At 44.8% G+C, this 22,874-nt stretch overlaps 1 protein-coding gene across 4 annotated transcripts in view; it reads right to left on the bottom strand.

The window, feature by feature from the left end:
• Nucleotides 1-20,623, bottom strand: part of fermt2 (FERM domain containing kindlin 2) — a 38,227-nt gene extending 17,604 nt beyond the window's left edge. For 2 of the 4 annotated variants that reach the window (XM_027274737.1, XM_027274738.1), the window contains exons 1-4: nucleotides 20,386-20,623; nucleotides 18,584-18,741; nucleotides 6,648-6,881; nucleotides 582-710 (exon numbers count right to left, since the gene is read on the bottom strand). In XM_027274737.1, the coding sequence (XP_027130538.1) occupies nucleotides 582-710; nucleotides 6,648-6,881; nucleotides 18,584-18,740 (520 nt within the window). In that variant the 5' untranslated portion in view covers nucleotide 18,741; nucleotides 20,386-20,623. The remainder of the gene's footprint in view (nucleotides 1-581; nucleotides 711-6,647; nucleotides 6,882-18,583; nucleotides 18,742-20,385) is intronic. The other 2 variants (XM_027274739.1, XM_027274740.1) reach the window with 1 other exon arrangement.
• Between the last annotated feature and the right edge of the window lie 2,251 nt (nucleotides 20,624-22,874).

Below are 22,874 nucleotides of genomic sequence, written 5' to 3'. Positions count from 1 at the left end.
GAGGGCGGCCCAGTATAACTGCAGTCGTGTAGCCTGGTTTGGGTTTGAAATGGCAGCGTGACCAACTATGTGTGGAATCTCAACCATTCTTTCGTCCTCCCTGCCAAGGAATCGGGAGCTGGGCCTGTATGATCCCATGCAGGCCTCAAACTCACACATTCATATTTGGTCACTAGAAGCAGGGTGAAGCGATCTGGAGTTATCTTAGCGGTTTTCGGACCACAAGTGCAATCAGATACAAAGAAAAAAAAGAAAAGAATGGAAGACGCTCCATAGCAGCTCGTGAAACCTGCTATTCAACCTGCTGCTTGAGGGAAACGAGATGATTACTTTTCACGCCGAAATACAAAAATAAAACCCAATAATTACTTCAGAGGTCAGACTGAACCTAAAAAAACAACTTGAGTTTGCATGAGCCAATTCTCTTTCAACTCATCAGTTGCAAAACATATACTTGTCTCTTATTTTTATTTCAAGTACAGTATTTTAATTCTTCCCCTTTTAAATTCGGCTGATACTTTAAGTGCTTCTGAGCCGAAATTGCTTCCTCTTCATGTCGGAGATATCATCCATCAGCTCACCTGATCCAGGGGTTAACAGCGGACCCTCCAGCTCCAGATCATCCTCCTCCGCCTCCTCCAGCTTTTTCTTCTTCTTCTTGGGATCACGGGGCTTACGCAGTAGAGATAGCTCCTCTGGGTGGCGGATATCTGGACGGAGAGAGAGAAAGAGAGAGAGAGAGAGCAAGAAAGTTCACTTGATGCCACATAAACATAAGCCTGCCTCACAACAAATCACTAAAAAACAAGTCATTTGTGTCCTTTCAACTACAGGCTTCAAATAAACCGCATGGACTCGCGCAAAGCACCCAGACAATGTAGGTGAATTTAGTGACATTAAAGCAAGTTCAATTGAAAAAAAAAAGAAAAAGGTTGAGGGTAAGACAGGGGAAGAGTAAGCGAAAGCAAAGGGATAGACGAGATGGGTAGGAACTGTAGACAGCTGCGCATACGAGGGGTGGAAAATTGCAAATCCCTTTTTCTCAGGGCCCCAACAAGGCTTGCCTCAAACTGTAATCCCCAACTGAGACAGGGCAGACACAAGCTCTATCTCCTTCTTCCCCTCCTTCCTCCAACCTTTCCTCTCACTCCCACACACATAAAAACAGTATTCAGTAGCTCCAAAAAAAAAAAATCATCCTTGAAAATACTGATTGATATTATGAATGAAACAAACAACCCCATCCTAACTGTGTGTGTGCCGTGTGCGAGATCTCCATCAGACAGTAAGACACCACCACTGAGTATAATGACTAAAGCAGAGCAGCTTCTCTCCCCCTCTTTTCCTCCCCCCTTCTCTCTCTCTCTCTCCCTTTGGGCTCGGAGGCCCGGGAACCATCACTCAGCACTGCAGGGATGTTTTAAGATGGGATGGTTCTGATGTAGTAGTAGTAGACAGCCAGAATGTGTCAGGACTGGAAATGGATGGCGCTAGTCTAGAAGCACATCTGGTTCCTCAGCTGGAGATGCTTCTCTTAAATTCCATATAAATTAATTAAATGAGCGGATATTTGAGAGCTTTGTTTTTTTGCCGATCTGTTGTAAAAATTTTCATTTTCTCATATCCACTGAAATAAATCTGTTTTTTTTTTTGTTTTTTTTAAAAGATGAAGGCTTTGGAAAGGTGTTTCAGACTGATTGAAGAGGTTTGCGGGGGCTGTTGGGGAAAGCACGAGTAGAAAGGGGAGAGAGAGAGAGAGAGAGAGAGAGAGAGAGAGAACGTCTTGGCTTGGTGAGGAAGCTTGTTTGGTTTGTGTAACTAAAGCAAAAGCATTCCAGGAGTTTTAAGAACTACCAGATGGGAGCTCACCCTGTCTCTCGCTCGTTTCTCTCTCTTCTCTGCCTCCCTCCTCCTTCGTTCTCGCTCTGCTGCAGCGGTGAAGCACAATCCCTGTGCCCTTATACAGCCATGTGAGTTGCAGACGTGCTGCCGAGCATTAACTCCACCGAGCTGGCCGCGAGGAGGCCAAATGCACAGTGAAGTGTGTATCAGAGTCTCTTGGAGAGCATGTGGCATTTTACTACGATGTCACTTTGCAGCGTTCACCAAAACCGAGGAAGGAACCAGTCTGATATGCAATAAAACGTCTGATATAACAAACATCCAATCGACTTATAACCTACTACAGATCAGAAGTGGGACTTTGGCCACAAATGCTTCAGAAAACTATTACTCAGTGTGGTGAAAAACTAGTTTCTGTGACAGGTTTAGGATCCATTACCACAGGACACAATGAAAATATAAAATCTCCTGTAAAAGCAATATTTTAGAAACCTCTACTGAACTGTTGCACCAGAGTTTTTGGAAAACAACAGAAGTGGGAAATGGGTGGGTGGGGGTAAATAAAAATCATTTTTTAACTTCACTCCCATGGAGAGAGAGAGAGTAGAGGCGTGTTTGAAATGATGGAGATTTCAGGTCAACACCAAAAAAAACAAGAGGTACAAATGACCAAAGCAGGCTGCTTCATTTTTCAGACAGGCGAGCATTAGATTCACTTTCTGCTGACATACTCGGTCGAGTGCTGAATTGTATGTTTATAGTGATAATTCAAGAATCACGATCTAGTGGGAAAGACTGCTCCTACACTCACCACATACTTGTGGCCGGCGTCAGGAGAAGGAGGAGGAGGAGAAGGGTGAGTGATGGTTAGAGAGTGCTTACAAAAGTTTGGATCATTTCCATTAGCAGAAATGACACCTTAGACAATAAGACCCCCGATCCTCCATCCTGCAGACATGTGGCAGTAACCAGGCCTGGAGCCAGAGGAAAGGGGTTGAGGGAGAGCCAACTGGGCTTGCAAGATCTAGTCCTTGGAACACATGATTCACTGCAGTGAGTAAGGCCAGCCGCAGAAGAATCACAAACACCGTCACAGTCTAATTTTACAGCGCTAAAGTTTACCGTACAAACAGTTTAAGACCCTACATGGACAAAAATAAATGATTAAAAAGAGGAGTGATTTCACCGTCTGTTTCTCCCCCCCGTGTATTTCTTAATGTTGTGAGGAGGTACTCATTCGTCTGGAAGGGCTGACTGATCAATACTCAAGAGCAAGTAAATCAAGGGTTTGCTCGAGGGAAGACTAAATAAAGCAAAAAGGTTAAAAGATGACTCACGCACAGTCTCGGCTCGATGAGAAATCTATTCCGTCCTCATCGACATGGCGCGGATATTTTATGCTGCAAGAATTTAGCCAAGAAGTTTTGGGACTTTGGAGTTTAACAATGCCATGACTCCGTCACATGAGGAACACACATGACATTTTTTTTTGCTCTAATTTTAAAGACAGAATGACATTCATTGATGTCAGCAGCTTGTAAGGGATGTTAAAGGTTCTCTTCGTCTACCACAGGAGGCTAAAAAAAACAAAAAGGTGCTAAACGGATAATAATGCACTTTAATTTAGGAGCTGAAGGTGAGGGCCAAACCACACTCCTCCTGTGTTATGACAACAGTGGCAAGAACACTCAGGCCAGTCGAGCAGACCACAGGTTTGATGGGCCGTAAATCTGCTGGACTGAAATGATGACCTCAAAAGCTTTCTTTAGGACAAAACATTTCTGCTTCAAGCCCAACCTCCTGTCCTCTTTATGTTCCATGATACTGACATCATTTCCTGCCAGATCGTCCATTTCTCTCGTCATTGAAACGTTCCAGAACCGTGCACACAAATACCACACGTTACAATATTGTCCCTGCCTCTATTTGTGTCTCCCTGTTTTCCCCACACATGGTAGCAAATGAGTCAAATGAATCCCACAGTGCTTAAGTGGAGCAGCCTGACTCCTGTTACCCTGAAGTGATGCTTCGCTGAGGGAAGAAGCCTCTTTTTTTTTTTAATCCACTCAGGCTGCCGGGTCTGCAGTCATGTGTTAGTCAGTTCTGAAGAGTACATTTTGTGTGCTGGGTCACAGGAAGCATAAAAACAGCCTCCTGTCAGTGGGAGGAGGTGTATGTGTGCTTAATGTGTCAGAAGTGAGTCCAGGTTGTCTAGACGGGACGAGCTCGTGTCTCACTGTGAGTCTTCGCCATGCAAATGAACCTTCACAAAAAGGAGTCACTTCAGTGTCATTCATTTTTTCCTCCTTAACTACAGATCTGACAAGTTTTTTTTGTTTTTTTTCCCCACACAGCATTTCAGAGCTGAACTATTTTGTAGATCCATTGATAAGTTAATAGTTGTCTGCAGAAATAATTTTCTATTCATTATCGAAGACGTTCATCTAGCAAAAATGCCAAATATTTGTAGGTTGCAGTTTCTCAAAAGTTTCATTTGTGAACTAAATATATTTGGTTGGACAAATAAGTCATTTAAAAGATGGCAGCTTGGGCACTCTCTTGAAAAATCAGTAGCTTAATTGATGAGAAAAAAATCATTTGCTGCCGCCCTGCTGCATATCTACGCAGTTCACATGGCACTATGACACAATAAAAGACTTCTCAGTCTTCAAACGAATCCTAAGAATCGTTTACAGAGTTCGAAAATGTTGCGTCCAGAAGTGGAAAATCCCAGATGTCTCTGCTTTACCATCAAGTGTGTAGTGTAGCACAGGATGTAAGAGCTGCCAAATGGAATCAGAGGTCAAAACATTGAGTGGAACTGACTGATTTTTTTATATATTACAGAACATCGACCTTTTGCTGAGTCTCTCTCTCTGTTCCCAGCTTGCCCCAGATGGACTGTGTCTGTGTCAGGGCACAGCTGCCACGGACATGGGAGAAGTACAGTGAGGAAAATTGGTTTTTATACTTTTAACTTAGAGTGTTACGTCGATTTTCTGTGCTTTTTTTCCACTGTACGGGACACTCACTGTCAGAGTATGAGTATGAGCAGACTAAATAGACATTTGAGAAAAAACAAAAAGTGACAGACGGCATCGTATTGTCCTCATAATGTAATAACAAAAATAAACTACAGAGGGGGGTGGGGATTTAAAAAAAAGCCAAATACTACACTAGAGGACTGAAATCAGGACTTTGTTTTGGAACAGGAAATGGCTTCTGTGTGACCAACTGACCGGACACGCCAGAGTAAAAAAAATACCCTCCAAATTAGTACGAGATAAAGAACTGGAACCAAGCGCGAGTTAAAAATCTCCACCGACTTCCTCTATCTGTTTCTATCTTCCAGTATCTCTGTCCCTCCCTTTTCGTTGTCTGGAAGTGAAGGCCAGTTGGCCATGCCTCATTCCTTCCTGTCCCCACTGGATTTCCCGATGCCGTGCAGCTCGCGGGGACTCAGCAGAAAATATGCACAGGAAATTGTAGAACTCAAAGTTGCCCAGATAACAAAAAATGAAATGCTTCCAGGCCAGACGAGCTGTAATTCAGCGAAGTCAGATGTCATACCCGCTTACAGTAAAGAACACTTCGACTGTCCTTATCGTAAGTTTTTTTTTTTGCAAGTGATAGAAATACAAGCACGTCACACTGACGGGACCTTTACAGCCACCGTAGATCTTGCAACATCCTGGCACGCGCGATGTCAGCCAAAAGCAATTTGTCCTGAATTTCTGCGAAGCTGAAATAGATTTATTACAGAAGCAGCAGACACATTCCTAACTTCCTGACTGAGAGAAAGACTACAGGCCGCTTTCTCTCCAGCCTCCTCTGCTTCTGCTTTCGACCTCTTTGTATATTTACACTAAATAAAAAAAAAGTGCTATTTGTTCTTTTTCCTTTCAAAGAACCTCTCTGCAGATCCTGTAACCCTTCTGAGAAAAAGACCGGCAAATTAAAAAACAAGGCTGAGTGCTACCTGGAGATGCCAGTAAAAACAGGAGCGCTTGCCACAGGAGCCCCTGATCCTGCCTGCTGAACGCAGTCCAGTGACAAAGACAACAACAGGTGTGCTATGACCCGCTCTGATGGAAGGATTTATATCGGTGGGGGGGGGGGGCTCTCTAAAAAGCTGCAAACCCCACTGGAGACAGTGACTTAGACACTGGGTCGAGGGGTGATGTCTGAGCCAAGGAAAAGTAGGCGTTAGCAGGTCAGAGGTCACTGAGTACAGGACAGTGTGGTGCCAGTGACCCGTGACTACTACACCATGGGGGGACAGTTAAAAGTGGACGTGATAGTAGTAGAAGCAACATATGTAAACAAGACAGAGAGCAACAATACGGGTTATTTACATGTACGTGAATTTGTACTCTGGCGTGTCCCTGTGTTATAAGCCCGAGACGGATTGATAATCTCTGTTTACTAAACACTACTCAGAGACCGAAGGAGCCACGGTTCCAAGGACACGACTCCAGAGCCAACGGTGGACTACCAGTCAGGAGACGTGGCTTCAGCACGCAGAGCTCAGGGCATGTTTATTAAACACAACAAATTGCCAGGGATAAAAAAAACAAAGCGAGAGGAAGGACATGATTAACTAAGTTTGGTGTAGAACATTTCCAGAACCTGTCCAGAAATAGTCTTACAGGAAAAACTTTTTTTTTTTCTAGTTTAGCAGGGCAGCAGCAGAGTATTCCACGCCCGTTCCCATAACTCTTTGCCAATCAGTCACACCTCATCTTACATTTGCTTCATGACTGTTTTCCAACTTCTCCACTAAAAACGTCAAACGTTCCACTTACTGAAGGTTTTGCAGATGTCCGACACGGCCTTGAAGACGCGGTCCGAGAAGTTGACCTTGACCTTCATGTGCTTCATGTTGGGCAGCTGGAGGCGCAGCAGCTTGTGCTGCGGCGTGAAGAGCAGCCTGGCGTCGGCCTGTATGCCGTACTTGTCCAACGTCCAGTGGGTTTTCAGCAGCCATGTCTTCTTCTTCTCCCACCACAGGGCATGGTCTGACCAGTCCTTCTTCACATCTACAGAGGGGAAGAAAAGAGCAAAGTTGTATTTTATACTGGCATGTTTGACTTTATTGGGTGCCAATTTGATCCATTAACAGAAAGGTGAAGAGATTGTTGGCAAAAGGAAAGTAACTAGAGCCCTCAGTCTGTATCCATCACACTGTACTGACCTGAGCTCACCAAATATGTCCCTCCGGGGCAGAGGGTCACATTTTGGGGCACAGAAAAAGGTTCGGCATGAGGGGGGCGGTGAAGTCAAAGTGAGAGGGAGGAGACGCACTGAGCGCGTGAAAGACGTGGCTGTTTGTGTGACACCGTGGGGATATCGGGTTCATACCTCCCTCTTTGTTCCAAAGTTGTACCGTGATCCCTCTAAAGCAGACACAAAGCCACCCAAAACCCCGCGTAGCTTCCAGGCTTTCGCTCTGCAGGGGGGCTCGGCACAATGGGGACAGAACCTGGGGGTCTCGTGGTGTGTGTGTCTTGACTTCAAGGGGAAGGTGAAAACCGCGGGGATTTGAGTGGGGAACTCGAAGCAGCTGTTTGCGCGGATCGCCTCGCTCTGGGTTTTCTGTACGAGCTCCTCTGCATACATTTCTTATCTATTTATCGCCTTAATGGCATGCATACGCAAAGTAGCTAAGTATGTTAAGTAGGTCAGAATGAATAGCAGACCAACTAGCTTTTAGGCAGCTAAAAATACCCACTGGGTGTTTATGTACCCTGTACTCTATGTATGTAACTTTACGTTCAAGTGTAAAGGCCCTAGCAGGCTTATGATAGCTGAGATGGAGAGAATAGGCCTGCAGTTTTTAGCCTATTATACTTTCAGATGTTCCCCCCGAGTAGTGATGTCATTACTCCGGCATTAGTCCAGGAAGGCACTTCCCAAAGCGGTGTCTCATTTCCTCCACCCACATACAATCATTGCTTCTGCAGCCTATCCTCGTCTCACGCCGGGTCTCTCTCTCTCTCCTGTCAGAGTCACCAATCCAGACACAGACGTCAGTTTGCTCAGTCATCCTTTAATCAAAGCGCTCGATCTGAACCCTTTTCAACTCCTATACGGCCGTGTCAGCAAGTGTTTAAAGGCGTATACAAACGTGGATTTAGAATAAGATGGTGTCATCCACAGAAGAATCAAAACCAGAGAGCATAAATCTGACAAAAAGCTTAAGAGAGATTAATCAACAGATGTTTCAGGAGGAACTGACAGAATATTTGTGCTCTTAGGTGGATTTAGAGCAAATTAATGCTGACCAAATCAAGCTGCTGCTCACTGCTCGCTACTTTGTATTCAAGGCTGGCAGCGCATCATCCAAATGTGGTGTCGACACAATTCATCTACTGATTACATAAGGAAAGGACACGGCTACGAATGGACAATACCGAAGCCATGAAGGACTACAATGACTGTCCGATACGCGGAGCACAAACAGCAACATGCTGATCTCCATTAAAATTCATCACCGGCTTCTCAAAAGGAATATGGTAACAATTTTAAAAGACCGGGAGAGAGGTTGCTCTACGCTAACCTCCTCCATATGTCAAACAGCTTGGTGCCATGGTAACCTAAACCTGGAGTGTCCTTCTGTTTTCCATGTGCTGCTATTGTTTCCACCCTGACCTTAGCTTTACATAGGGGCACCCATATGCAAGGAGTTGTTGACACTCTCCTGCTGATCCCCCCGCCTGAAAGCTGAATGATCGGGATTAGCGGGTGAGGAGGTGAAACAACAAGATTTGCTGCTCGTAGAACCAGGAAACAAGACCGCTGCGATGTGAGTGAAGCAAATGGGAATGAGGAAGAGATTACACTGGTGATTAAAGTGGTTGGGCGGGGCGGGAGGGTGCTCAGAAGAAGAGTGACCACCAGCATCTCAATGTGGATGTCTCGTTGTGAAGGATCGGACTGTGTGAATTGATTTGGGGGAGGCGAGGGGGGGCGGCGGGAGTTGTTTGTCAAGCTGTTGGGTTTTATACTGTTTACTTCGTGGGAGGAACACTTGGTACTTGAGTGAAAACATTCCAAGATTTCTTTCAGAGACCCCGTGTGAGATACTCTAGCAGCATGGGGTCCGGCTGTCATCGCTCCATTCTGATGCCTCAGCTGTGCAGGACACAGCTTCATTCCTACCATCAGAGAAAACGGCTCCCTCAAAGTGCACTGCAGCTATTAAAGGCTGAAATAATGAGAGGGAGTAGTAAGGAGAGGAGGGAAAATAGACCTGAATGTATTTTCATAACTCTCCTCACAAGTTTTTTTCCTCTTACAAACCTTGTAATTTCTGGTGTCTGGGAGCAGTGCAGAACAGCTAGCATTGACATTTCTTCACCCGCAGACCGCGTCCTATAGAAACGGCCTCGTCCTCAGCATGCACGACCACCATACAGACTGTGGCGAGGCATGAATGCACGTCTTGGCCGGTCCACGTTACCCTCAATGCTCTCTCTATGGCTCCTGGTCCGCTGCCCCCCCCCTTTGTCAACGCCCACAGCCAAAACCTTAACGGACATAGTCTTTTCCTTCTGACTCGCTTGCTCGTGTCTTTGTGCGGTGGTTCGATGTGTCGGGATTGGACGAGGGCAGCTCGGGTGGTCGTCCATTGGGTTCTTTCAGCAACAAGGTGGTAACTCAATCCACAGAGAGGGAGGGAGAGAGGGCCAATGGCATCTCCAAGCTAAAAATACAGCCTGCCAAGGCTGACGTAATGCAGCAGCCAGAGGAGCGGAGGCCTAAGTAATTGGGTGCATTAAATGTGGGCCCACAGCTCCTCAGTAGAGTGATGTGTGTGTGTGTGTGTGTGTGTGGGTGGGTGTGTGTGTACAAGGAGGGCTTGAAAGACAAGGGGAGGGGAAACAGAATGACACAACCATGTTTTATGACCTCTGCAGGATGTGAAAGATGATACAGATTGTGTGTGCGTGCACAGGTTCGGGGATTTGTCGAAGGGTCTTATCCATCCATTAACTACATTAGCTCTGTGTGCTTGTGCGTGCGTGCGCTTTAACAAGCTAAATTAATCCATAAATTCTGTCAAACTGAGTTATTCTCATTCACCACCGCCGCCGCCACCACGACAGCTCCCGGCCAACGCTGCTTCGTCCGCTTTGTGCGCCAGACACGGCGGCGAAAAAACAGAGAAATGAAAAGACGTGGAACATATTCTGCGAGGTAATTAAGCAAAACAAGCACAGCGAAAATTACACAGAAAATGTTGCACGGCTGGCACAAATGTAGCCAATTTGCAAGGCTTTCACTTAGACAGCGAAGGGAAACTGAGCTGTCCCTCCTTCCCTCTCCTCCCCGTCACTCCTCCTTGCTCTCTCCATCCCTCCCTTCCTAGCCAGGGCATCTGTGGTGTTTACATTAGGAGGCAGCTCTGTTTATGGAGGCCTGTCCGTGAGGGGGGAGGGTAAGGGACGGGGACGGGACGACAGAAGAGGAGGAGAGGATGAGAACGAAGAAAGGGAACGAGAGAGTGAGAGAGGGCATGAAAAGAAAAAGACGAGGAGGATGAGCAGGGAGGATGAGGGAGGAGCTCCAGCTGGGGACACAATAATAATATGAGATGGGGCGAGCCAAAGCCGGCGCAAGGGAAGTGGAAAGTCAAAATTAAAGTCAACCGGCCAAAAATACTTAACATATAAACAGCATCCGCCGCTTTAAATTGAAAAAACAGACGGTGGCGATTTCAGCAGTTGAGGATTCATCTACTACTAGATTTCTGTGAGATGACTTGGTTACTTTTCCATCAAAAACTATGTTTGCATGACTTATTTTTTGAAGTGATTTTGCCGGTTGACAGGTTTCCTCTCTTCCGTCATCAAATATTCCAAAATCCAAAAAAGACACCTAACTCACAATGACATGAGACTGTGAATAGCAGCAAATCCCTGCAAATGACTGTCTGGAACAGTCAACTATTTGCAGTTATAGCTCTGAAAACAACTTACATAATGTAAAAATGGACTCTCGGTCGATTAATCGACTCATTTTTGCAGCTTTAGACGTGATGCTGGACTTCTGGGGTCGAGGAGTAAAAAGAAATCCTTGCAGCTGCTGCATGTGCACTCGCTGACTTATATTCACTCTTTAATTTAATCAGCAAACCACAGTCAGCTGATGCCTAAAGCAAAAAAAAAAAAATCCAGGCTCGTCTCCAGCATCACTGGTGGAGGTGATTTAAGGGCGGACACACTCACAGTAAGTCAGGACTTTTTTTTCCTCTGTGTTTGCATCTTTCTCTGAAAATTTCGTCAACTGTTGCAGCCGAGCTGTTTGCCATCAGTGATAACCGAGGTCATGCGGTGCAGGGCTTTGTCATTTTTCAGCCATCAGCTGATAAAAAAACATTACAGCCCGGGTGAGGCTGGTCATGCCGTTTCCTTGGCGACTCCCGGCTGACGCCACGGGGGCAGCGGTACGAGGCGAACACTTGTTTTAATACACAACAAAGACAGAGCTGCGAGTCTGTCTGTCTTATTCTCTCGCACACAAACAGAGCTTACCCCCTGTCTACAACATGAAAGCCCTTCTCCTTATATATTTGCAGTCTGAAGGTCGGTATTGACAAGTAAAGATACAGGAAGAAACTGTTGTGCACCGTCCTTAAATGAGATCTACTGTAAATGACCTTTGGGCACTCACGCTGGATAGCATTTACATCAGATAGACAACATGCACACAACAAGTTCGATGGAGACAGGTGACGAGATGAGATAGAGTCTCACATGAGATTACAGTGGGAGATTGAAGTGATACAGTGACTTCAACAATACGCCGGCTCATCGTAAAGACAATGAACGCAGCAGAGTCACAATCTTTACGTCGGGCAGGAGTGACAGCAGACAAACTCGTTTCTGGACTCGTGATGAATGATCACCAGACAGTCTTCCACTGAGTACACGACTAATACTGACAACACATCATGTTGCCTGACTCCGACACACACGAAGATGAAATCGTTGACTAATATCATGATCTATTCCAGCTGTGTGCTTCGGGGGTGTTCGCAAACCAATACCATTCAAACTCAAGCGCCTTCTATCGACGGGCGGGGTTTAACAAGGTTATCTGAGCTTATTTCTGTCAGTTATTATGCAACAGCTCAGCTTCCCGCCAATAGTCAGTAACGCGCCATTTATCGCAGGCATTAAATATGCAATGTGCAGTGTTTTTAGACCTGCTAGGATGGAAATCGTCAAACGTTACCTGACATAGCATTACGGACACGTAATGCTGCCATTAAAGCTTTTTAGGCTGCATGAATAATAAAACAAAAAGGTTCATCGAGGTTGTTCGAGTGATAGACGAGATCATTTAAGGTCACGGCTGTCCTAAAAGGAGTCAGGGGACATCGCAACACATATTGATTAACTTGTTGTACTGCTGGTAATTCTTCCCAGCATACACACACACCCAGTCCAGATCTTCTGCTTCTCATTACTCGTACAAATCCAGAAAATTGCTCGTCCATCTACATCCAAAAGAAAATCAAGTAACACTCGGGCTCTCTATCTAACTTTCTATCAGGAAATTTAGCCTCTTACATTAAGGAGAGAGTGCAACAGTGCTGGCTTTGATGCATTACAAGAGGCCAGGAGGGCTATTAGAGGAAACCTCCTTAGAGACATATAGTTTGTATCCATTTGTGTCATTTTCCAAACACAGCAAAACAGAGGAGGGGGGCAACTCCCGCCTCCGCCCTGATACAGCTTTATACAATTAGGCGTTCGAGGACCCAGTGGAATAATGTCATTACAAAGAAACTCTGGGAGTAAGATCAATGGAGCAGATAGACAATATTCATCTGTTCTTCTATCCATGTATGCATCCTGCCAGACGTCCCCTGAGGACCGCGATAAACCGCCCCACCGATGTCCTCTGTGAGCTCAACAGGAAACTCGGTTGCTCCCCGGCTTCTAGTTGCATTTCTCGAGGAGCCCTGAAGGAAAAAAATCTTATTTGGTAAACTTCTGAATACTTGAGGCTGCTGAACACAATTGCTACAAGGATAATATTTTGACAGTGAGCTTTATTGTCAATGCGCGCAGGGCATTCTGGTAATGAATCACAATTTTTCAGACATGTGTTATGCTCTGTCACAACTGCCTTGACCAATCCGCCCCATCCCTCGGTGATGAAAACAAACACCTCTTTGGCCCCTTTTTGCTCTGCGCGGAAACAGACAGCGAGGCGGGGACGGCGGTTTGAATGAATGAAATGTGGGCCGAGGAACCAAGACAAAAACTCTCGTATCGGTTTACTTCAAGGGCATACAGGTGTGCGGCGTTGTGACAACAATGCGCCGCTCTAACATTTCCTTCCACTGGATCCACAGAGCTGGCTGCCACTACAGGAAGGTGAGAGGGACAAAAAGCAAACAAGCTTCGGATTCCCAGAGGAGCCATGAAAGTTTGTTCCACCGCATGTTTGAGATGCCAAACATAGCTAATGAGATCTTCCTTTAACAAGCGCGAGCAGCTCTGCCGCGGATGTGGACAAAGAGTGAAAACTGGAAGGAGAGATATCTGAAATATGGCGAATTGATCGCACAGCGAGAGATATTTGGAGCAGCTGATACTGCTCCCATGTAAACCCCTCGTCGGGGGAGTACATCGAAGCTTACAGCTGTCACAGTCGAGCTTAGCCCGGTCTTGACAGAAACTCTTCCTTGTACAATGTGTGAGCAATTAACGCAGTAGCATCGCGTAGATTCGCTGCGACAGCTGCTTTCTTTGCTCGACGCCGTCTCCTTTAAATTCTCCACCGCAGAACTGAAGCGTCGGTCAGTGACTCATCGTAGGGAGGATGTTTTTCTGATTTATTTTGGAACACACTGCCAAACAGAAGGAACATATCTGAACTTTAATATATGGTGCACAATGAGTATGTATACATGTGAGCACCGAGGGCAGAACAGTGCACTCACTGTAGCATCTTGCTCTTGAAACAGGAAAGCTCTGGCCTGGGCAGGACCGCTACTTAGGCTAACTACTTCCTGTCAGAGAGATTAGAGAGCATGATGATCACACACACACACACACACACACACACACACACACAGGCCGTTTCTCACTTCTTGAGTCACAATCAATGACTCTCATTACACACGGCGATATATCTAAACTGTGTGACGTGGCAAGATGACGATACGGGGCGAGGGAAAGGTTACAGCCGCTGTGCCCGGTGTGCGATATTAAATGTTAAGGATGTGAGAAATGTCATCAGGACAGATATGACTGAGGTATCTCAGCCCTTCATCTCAGCTCTCTGCAGGGATTGAAGATCCATCCTCGCTCCTCCGCGAGGGGACACCGGGAGGGCAGGAAGGCGGGAGCGCAAGGGAAGGGACAAGGGAGAAGGCGCATTAAAAAAAGCACAGAGGAAGTTCGGCATCCTGTGTTAAATCGCGCCTGTTTCCTAATGAAGCCAGCGCTCCATTGTCAAACCAAAGTCATCTCCCTCTGGTCACCGCAACCTTCAGCGTGCGGCGTGTTGACATCGCAAAAAAAGGAGGCAGGATTTATCGAAGCTGTCTTCAAAACAAAGTTGCTCACAGGAAACATTAAAGTCTCTTTTAAGTCATTTCTAACTGAACATCATGACGACAACTGGTGTCTTCATGCTGTTGTGTGAATTAAACGTTAAAGTTTAGAATCTATACGTTAAATGTATGAGTAATGTAAATGTGGGATGATGATATTCGCTGAATCACGCCGCGATGTCATCGCAAAAAAAATACAAAACACACATTTTCTCTGACATGCAGGGAAAGTTCTCTGCGGCTGGCTGGTGGTACGGCAGCCAAAAAACTGCAAAGCCCCTCGCTGGAAACGACCACATGAACTATCAGGAGTCACACTAGACCAATTAGTTTGCTCCGAGTCCTATTTATGGAACATTTCAACCGTCTGCAAAATGTGAACCTGGATCAGAAACCATGAGAAAGTGAACAATGCGTGCTGTCACTGAGACTTGCTACGTGGCCGGATGAAGCGGGATGGTGTCAAATATTAAAAAGACCGTGGCTGCCAATATTTAAATAATAAAATAATAATAAAAAAAATATTTTCCACAAAATGTATTTCGATGGAGAGGGAGTGAAAACAGAGAGAAAGAGAGGAGAAGGGAAAAGAGGGAGGGTTGACAAAGAGAGAGAGAGAAAGAGGGGGGGAGGTGGATGAAGCAGGCAGCAGAGAATCCAGCAATGACGGCAGCGACCGGAGAGCAACATGCCAAACCCTGGAAGTCATTTCCTGCTTCGTCGAAGACTTTTATGGAATTCTCGCAGCGTGGCTAACGTCACGCCGAGAACGGAGAGACGGAGAGAGACAAACCTCCCTCCCCTCCTCCTCCTCCTCCTCCCCTCTCTTACTCACTCGCTTTCCCTCCCATTTTCTGCTCCATCCAGTCCATCGACCCTCAGCTGTCTTTTCGTTGAGGTTGAGCAGAGCCCGATACAAACAGGGGTGCCTCCCGAGGTGTACGCGTAAGCCGACGTTCTCGTGTCCGATAGCTAATGAGACTTGTTTGTATAGGCTCGACTCTGCGTGGAGTTAAGAGCGTAAATCGATGAAGAAGTTGGCCTTCCCGCCTAGAACGTGTGTGACATAACAACCCATTTGTGAGAAACGTTGAAAGCACTTACTCCAAGCAGCAGTCTGCCAGACCTAAAAGCTAGGTAACTTGGGAACAATCCCCTTAAATCCAATAAAGCTCCCACCGGCTAATGTTGTTTGTGCAATATTTGTTTTCCCCCTTCTAAATGGCACGATATTAGCTTTTAGAGTGGCGGGCGGCACTTTTGGAAAACATCAACAAAGTCGGAGAAAGCAGCAGGAAAGTAACGGAAAGGATGAAAGGATTACAGGAGTGGCTTTAAATACTGCTCTCCTGGAGAGCTGCAGGGGGAAAATGGAAGCGGCGTTCGCCGGTGTGTGATCAATAGCTAAGTGCCTTCCTGGCATTTGTCTATTTAATCCATTATCGAAGGCCATTTGAGCCTGCGATGTGGACGGGAGGACCTGCAGCTCACAGGAAGAGTTGAAGGATGGATGCGGGATGCATGTGGAACCAGACACGCCCACCGATACCACCGCACACACACACCGGCTCACGCGTGGAAAACATATGCGCAAATACTACTTATGGGAACGCTGGCCGTCGTACAAGGAGGACTGCAGAGGTCAGCTACTTCAATACGCAGCAACAAATGGTTATGATAGAAAGAAGAAGAGAAAAAAAAGACCCAGAGCACTGTCAGACTCGTGGAAAGCAATTACTGAATCACCAGAAGTCCTTCGTTTTAAAAAAAGGTTAAGAGACAGACAGAGATGTGTCACTGCGGCCCGGGATGTCCTTTCAATGTGAGACTGACGCAGTGCCTGCCAAAAACTCTGTGGTATCTACGTGTCCCTTCTCACAGCGCCATGTATAGGTGCACGCATATTTGCACATGTACAGTATCTATGTATAACCGCCAACACCAACACCTCAGAGCAATCAGCAAGTCCGACAGCACTTAAGAGGTGTTCGGTGACTGCGAGAGCTGGGCACGTATAGAAACTGACAAAAGAAAGCTTTTCCCACCGCGAAAAAAGGTCACACGAGAACAGTTTTCTTACTGTTTTCTTTATTCTCATAACTTATTAACCTGCACAGACTGTCACCGCCCATGTTTAAGATATTATCTTGCAAATTTCAAACCGAGAAGTTTGGTCTAAAATGTCCAAAAATTATTATAAAGAAGATGACTGAAGCATAACAACGTTCGCACAAAATATCATACTTCACGTGAGCAGCGTACAGTCTCCTGCAGCGTGCGCCCATGTGGAAAAACTACACGTTGTGTGTGGGTTAATGATTAAAATGCAAAATCAACCTGTTGACTCAGGGTAGGAGGGAGATTGCAGTCAAATAAAACCCTGCACTCACTTTGTGAAAGCAGTCAAGAGGCACAAATACACTCTCCAACACGCCCAGAGCAGTTTAATGTCACTGCAGGAGTTCTGCCTCTCAGTGAGAGGCCCTATTACCTTTGAGCATGCTCCAGTAAGCTAACTTAACTGCAGCCAATGGTGGTGGTATTATGACACCGTGGAAGAGATTTAAATATGTTTCAAGAATAGCAACCGAGGCTTGGAATTGTAGTATGTTTTTGATAAGATAGGCACAAACAATCATGCACGCCCATGTCCTGTAATTTTACTCTGGCGCGACAACAACAACCACCGACAGCTGACCATGTTCGACAAATCAAAACTATTATCATCTGCGGACGTGAAGACCTCAAGCCACCGGAATCCTGAGCAGATAAAAAATGGACAGAGTAAGAGGAGAAAAACAGGAATATGGATTAATGATGGTTGTGTGTCCGCAATACAGCATGACATAATAGATAATGTCAAACATGTGTGGCCAGTTTTTGATTTATATAACCAAAAAAAAAAGAGTCTATTACAAAGTTACAAACCTTCTGTGTCCAACTTTTATGGCAAGAGTGAAAGAATTTCCCCCCCACACTACACCACAGAGAAGGTGTCACATCGAGCAAAGTCATACCCTTCAACCAGACCTTTAAGGAAAAAAAAAAACGCCAACACAGCTCAAACAATGGATAAGACCAGGCCTCGGAGTGGAGCTGGGGTGGGAGGCCCGATGAATTCATGTCGTCCCACGCGCGGCAGCAACACTGCACTCGCCTGGCGTAGATGCTGCGCAGCACAGACGACCGCAAGGGAACAAAGACCTCAATTATGTGGAGCTCTAACAGGAGAGCTAAAAACGGGACCATGGGCAGGGAATAAAACCTTGGAGCTCTGCAGGAATGCCGAGCATTCAAGCACCATCGACACACACACACACACAACACACTGTCACTCCCAAAGTCGCGCTGCCACCGTCGCTGAACTTTCTCCAGGCCTCCATGAAACGGGGCAGTGTTCAAGTGTCTGGAACAGAGGACTCTTATTGCTTACTTGCACCCAAAACTTGTCAAGTGCGTAACTCCAGTTACAGAACAGTGCATGATACAGAGGGAAGGGGGAGGGAAGCTGTGTATGGTTTCTTTATACCTTGGGTTACTGACCCATATACACGGCAGGGCGACAAAGAGGGATGTTAACCCCTGAAAATCCACAAGCCTGACAAAGGAGCTTGAGCTGGGGGGGGTCACGCAACAAAAGAGACGTTTCCATTAAATATTCTGCACAATTAGAACACACGCTAAACAAAAGAGAGGATCGCTCATCTCCAAAGACAATGATGCAGCTTGTCCTTAAAGCTCAGATTTCATACATTTCCTCTCAGTGTTTCCAGCAGAACACTTTTGAGTTCCTCGCCTGGACAAAAATTGGACAGCCTGGTTGTTAACTTTGGCTACTGTTTGCACACAAGAGTGATATTTACTCAGTGGAAACCCACTTCGCAGAATGGTAACTATTTATTGCCCAACAAATGTGAACAGATAACACCAATCAGCCGTTGATACACACAGAAATCCTGCCAGGAAGGGATGAGTACAGGGTTAGGAGTCAAAGAAGGCGGCTTTCGTTACCACCGACCATATCTAGTCTATTACAAAAAGGAATGCAGTTTGCCATCATCTCTATCAGGTGTCAAAATCAAGTCAGTTAGAACGAGCAAGCCTGTTTATTACACTTTAGATAACCTGCTTCAAAAAGCCAATACACAAAGCAGCCTGCATGCCTACCTAGCTTCTCCACGAGTTTGAGCATGACTCCGCCGATGTGGATTTCCCCGGTGACCCTCAGCGACACGTCCCTGTGGAGGTCGGTGACATGCATCTTCAGTTCCCATGTCCCGTCGGCGTAACAGCCATCGGGCATCCGGATCCCGTCCAGCGCCATCCTGCCAAAAAAAGACCCACAGTCAGAAGGAGCAAAAACGTAGTCCAGCTAAACTCTTGTCACACTGGAGTGAAAAGAAACCTTCTGACCCTCTGGGAAGTAATAAATGCGGTGCCCAAAGCCCATGCATGCAAGGTCTTGAGAAAGAACTACACTGTTAGAGACCCTCAGAGACATGGCAGGGATGTAAATTAACTCTGTATATGCTAATTATGCTTGTACTCAAGGAAACTATGCATACACTGTATATTTCCTACTGCATTTACAGTACATGCCAGCTGTAGTTGGTGGTTACATTGCAAATTAAGACTTTATATTCATGCTGCTCCAAACAAACCAATGTATAAAAGGGAATTGGATTGGCAACCACCTAGACATGCTGTGCCATTAAATAGCGCATAAAAGCATCCGTACAAAACACCGTGACGGCGTCCAGGGGTCGACAATATGACAACGGAAACAGTGACCACCAGCAGAGAGTTCACCATAACATTATGCCATACTCGTACGGCGATTTCACACATCAAAGTCAGTTGACTGGTCACAGTTGGTACGACTCAGCCCGTAACAACAGTAGCATCCGGAAGATCTTTCCAGAGTCGGAAAAAGTAACCCCGATGGTGTCACGGTGATGTCATCAGGGTTAGTGTACGTCAGCTTGGACTTTTAGGACGAGGCTGAACGACAAATCATTATCATCTCAATCATTATTGTAGATTAATAATGACATTTCTCTATTTGTCAGGCATTCCCATCGGAATATTTCATCTATAGAACAATTTTATGACTGATTTTCCATTGATACACCGATGATAATATACCATGGCAGACTTTATTGATACAGCCTACTCTTAATATTGCTCATTCTTCATTGAGAGCACTTTGATTATTGATTCTTATACATTTTATTTAAAAATAGTGCTTATATTAAGAGTATTTTTCCCCAATCTGCTGTTTCCACTTTAAAAAAGGCAGCAAAGTAAGAGATACATCCTCCATCCAGCATGAGCACATTGTTATGATAGGTCTACAGAGGTAACAGATGAAGTGATTTATCTCATTAATGAACATTTTACCCTTTAGGGAGGATTAAAGAGGAATAAATCTAAACAAAATCAGAACATCGTTCATCCTCGTGGCTCTCCTTTAAGCTGCTTAAGTGAAATCACAAAAAAAAAGTTGCATTTACAGCAAATCTGTCAACCTCGGATGGGATTGTGTGGCCCCTGGCGATCAAAAAACAGCCATCTAATCAATAAAACACGGCCGAACAAAGACTACAGGCCCCCGTGGCTACAAGTTCAATCCTTTGGCTGCTTTTATCCGCTCAAACGTGCCGGTTCACCTGTTAAAATAACGGTAAAGCCACTCTTACAAATAGGCGCAGGGGGTTAATTATGTAAGCAGAGTCCGTACAACAGCTCCCCGGCTCCTGCATGCACACTCGTTCAGTCGGTCGGTTTAAGGAGCAAGTTGAGTAAAAAAAAAATAATAATAAAGTGTCTAAATAAATAAAAAAGGAGTTGTTAATTTAAAAAAGGTGGGTTAAATACAGTAATGCAACAAGAACGACAGCAGAGAGAAAGGAAACATATTTCACAGCGGCGAGCGAGCAAAGAAAAAAGCTTTGAAGCTTTTAACTCACCTTCACAAAGACGGCGAGAGAAAGAAAACACTAAAAGAGTCGACTACACGGTACGGAACAAGTCCCCCCTCTTTATATCATGTATTATTTAAAAAAAGATGATAAAAACAGAAAGAAATCCCCCCCGAACAACTCGCTGGAGAAGTGAAGTATCCCAAACAGTTTTCCTGCAGGCTTCGGCTTAATGGAGTCCAGCCGTCCCTCTTTCCTCCCTCCCTCTTTCCAGCAGCGGATAACGTCACTGCTCCAATCCAACTTTTCCTTTCATACTGGGAGCTTTGCTGCTCGCCTACTGGTCCCCCACCTCCACCAGTCACCTCACACATACAACACACATACTAGGACATGTGTTAATTTCTCTTTTTGACCTTTTATGTTCATCCTGAGAGACTTTTTGTTCAGGAACAAGTCACTATTTTATTATTATTTTGTTTTTTTTAAATACTTTGGTCTTAACAACAACGTGCCCAATGTTTCCACTTGTGTAACTCACCTAAGACAAGAAAAACAATATGGTATGCATGTCATTTTCATGTGATTCATGTAAATTGTTTTCAAATTTGCTGTTTTAATGATTTTAAATGACATTCTGATGTTTTTAATTTTTTATTTCTATTGCTATTGCTTGTCTTAATGTCAAATGTTTTTCCTTGCTTCTGTAAAGCACTATGAATTGCCTTGTGTACGAATTGTGCTATACAAATAAACTTGCCTTGCCTTGCCTATATGAAATCCACAATATTTCATCATTTTATTTAATATTATAGCTCCGGCGTGTAAGATTAAGGAGTATTTATTTGCAGGAATTGAACACAATATTCATTAGTGTGAGTATATGTGAGGGCTTTATATCTACAGTGAGAGCGGGTCCTCTTCCATGGAGTCTGCCATGTTGAACCGCCATTTTTCTACAGTAGCCCAGAGCAGACAAACAAACAAACAAACAAACAAACAAACAAACACTGATCTAGATACGGACTTTTCAATTTTCAATTTCGCAGCCATAGTTTTTTCTACATGCTTTGACAAGAGGGTGAGACATGGGAAAGTATTTATTTGGTTGCAATTTGCAACTTCACTGCTAGGAGCCACCAAATCCTACAATATTTACCTCTTATTTACATCATTTTTACAGTTCACAGGAAAACTATTCATGTAATTTTGAATGTTTTTATTATTTAAACAACAATAAAAATAACCCTCAGCAAAACAGTATGTAAATGTGACCAGAATAAGACATGTTTGTGTTTGTGTGTGTGTTTTATTACAGATTTTGCAACCCTCCACATTGCAGATTTCAACTGTTTGCGGCAGCGATAATGGACATGCAGTCAAGATCTCAAGCTGCCTTTTATGGCAATAGTGCTGCTGTAGCCTTGCAGCAGCATCCAGGGACCTTTTGGGTCTTCAGCGCCGGGAGCTGGAGCACAGAATAACAAGACATTTTTTGTCACTTTTACAGCTTTAATATGTCCATTTAAGTCTTCATTTTACCACCTTTTTCAGACTAATTCATTTAGACTGAAAAGTCCCAGCGGGAGACTGTGAGGTGTAGGAATTAGCCAAGGTACACAGGTATCTACTTTCATTCCTGACACATCACATATATTCATGGGAGCTTTTCAATGTGGTGTTGTGGCTAGTCCAGGTGGAGGTATGTCAGGCTGCTTCACATACTCTCTGTGGTTTTAAAGTAGGTAAAGAAATCCATTATATTGCATGATTTTATCTGATATAAAATCTGAGCGTGTCAAATATGTACAGCTGCAGACGTGTAATATTTCACGGAGAGAACTTAAGTACAATAAATAAATAGATCTCACACATTCTGACACAAGGCCAGTCATTATACTGTTTCAGAAACTAACTAACTTCTGTAAATTCAATTTACAGAAACTCAATAACAGTTTACTCTAATTTGCTAATAGACTTTAGTCATCTGCAGCCGCCTCCTGATATGGCCCCAAAACTACAAAAAAATGGTCTTGTGCAGGTCAGCATCATGTGTTTAATGTTTTCTTTTCCCCATGCAAGAAATTTAAAACTGTGATGTAAGCATGCGTGGGGATCATAGTAAAAGAATGCAACTGTATTTGTTATTTATTATTATATTTAATATAATAACAGCTTTCTTCATCACTGAAGATAATATTGTCTGCAGGTTGTTGCTCACGTCTGCGCTGCTGCAGATGAATAATGTGTGTATAACAATCCAACGATCACACAAAGCTTGCAGCACAATACACACACAATCTCCAAGTGGGCTGCAGAGAAAGACCTATGAATCATCACAGCTTTCTGGCTCGGTCTCCCGGTGAACTCGTTCAAGCTCCAATCCTCCAGCTCAGGAATCTGGGCCTTCAGACTACATTCAGGCATCAAAGCGATTTATAAACTCTCCCTGCAGCTCTGACCCCCTCGTCGGCGTCTGGCACCCGACCCGTTGCCTTTTATAGGCTGTGTTTTAATTGCAGGGTAAACATTTGAGT

The sequence above is a fragment of the Larimichthys crocea genome, chromosome XXIV, assembly GCF_000972845.2.
Source record: "Larimichthys crocea isolate SSNF chromosome XXIV, L_crocea_2.0, whole genome shotgun sequence".
NCBI classification, from domain to species: Eukaryota; Metazoa; Chordata; class Actinopteri; family Sciaenidae; genus Larimichthys; species Larimichthys crocea.
The sequence above is the reverse complement of the archived record's forward strand: the minus strand, read 5'-3'. Positions and strand labels throughout refer to the sequence as shown.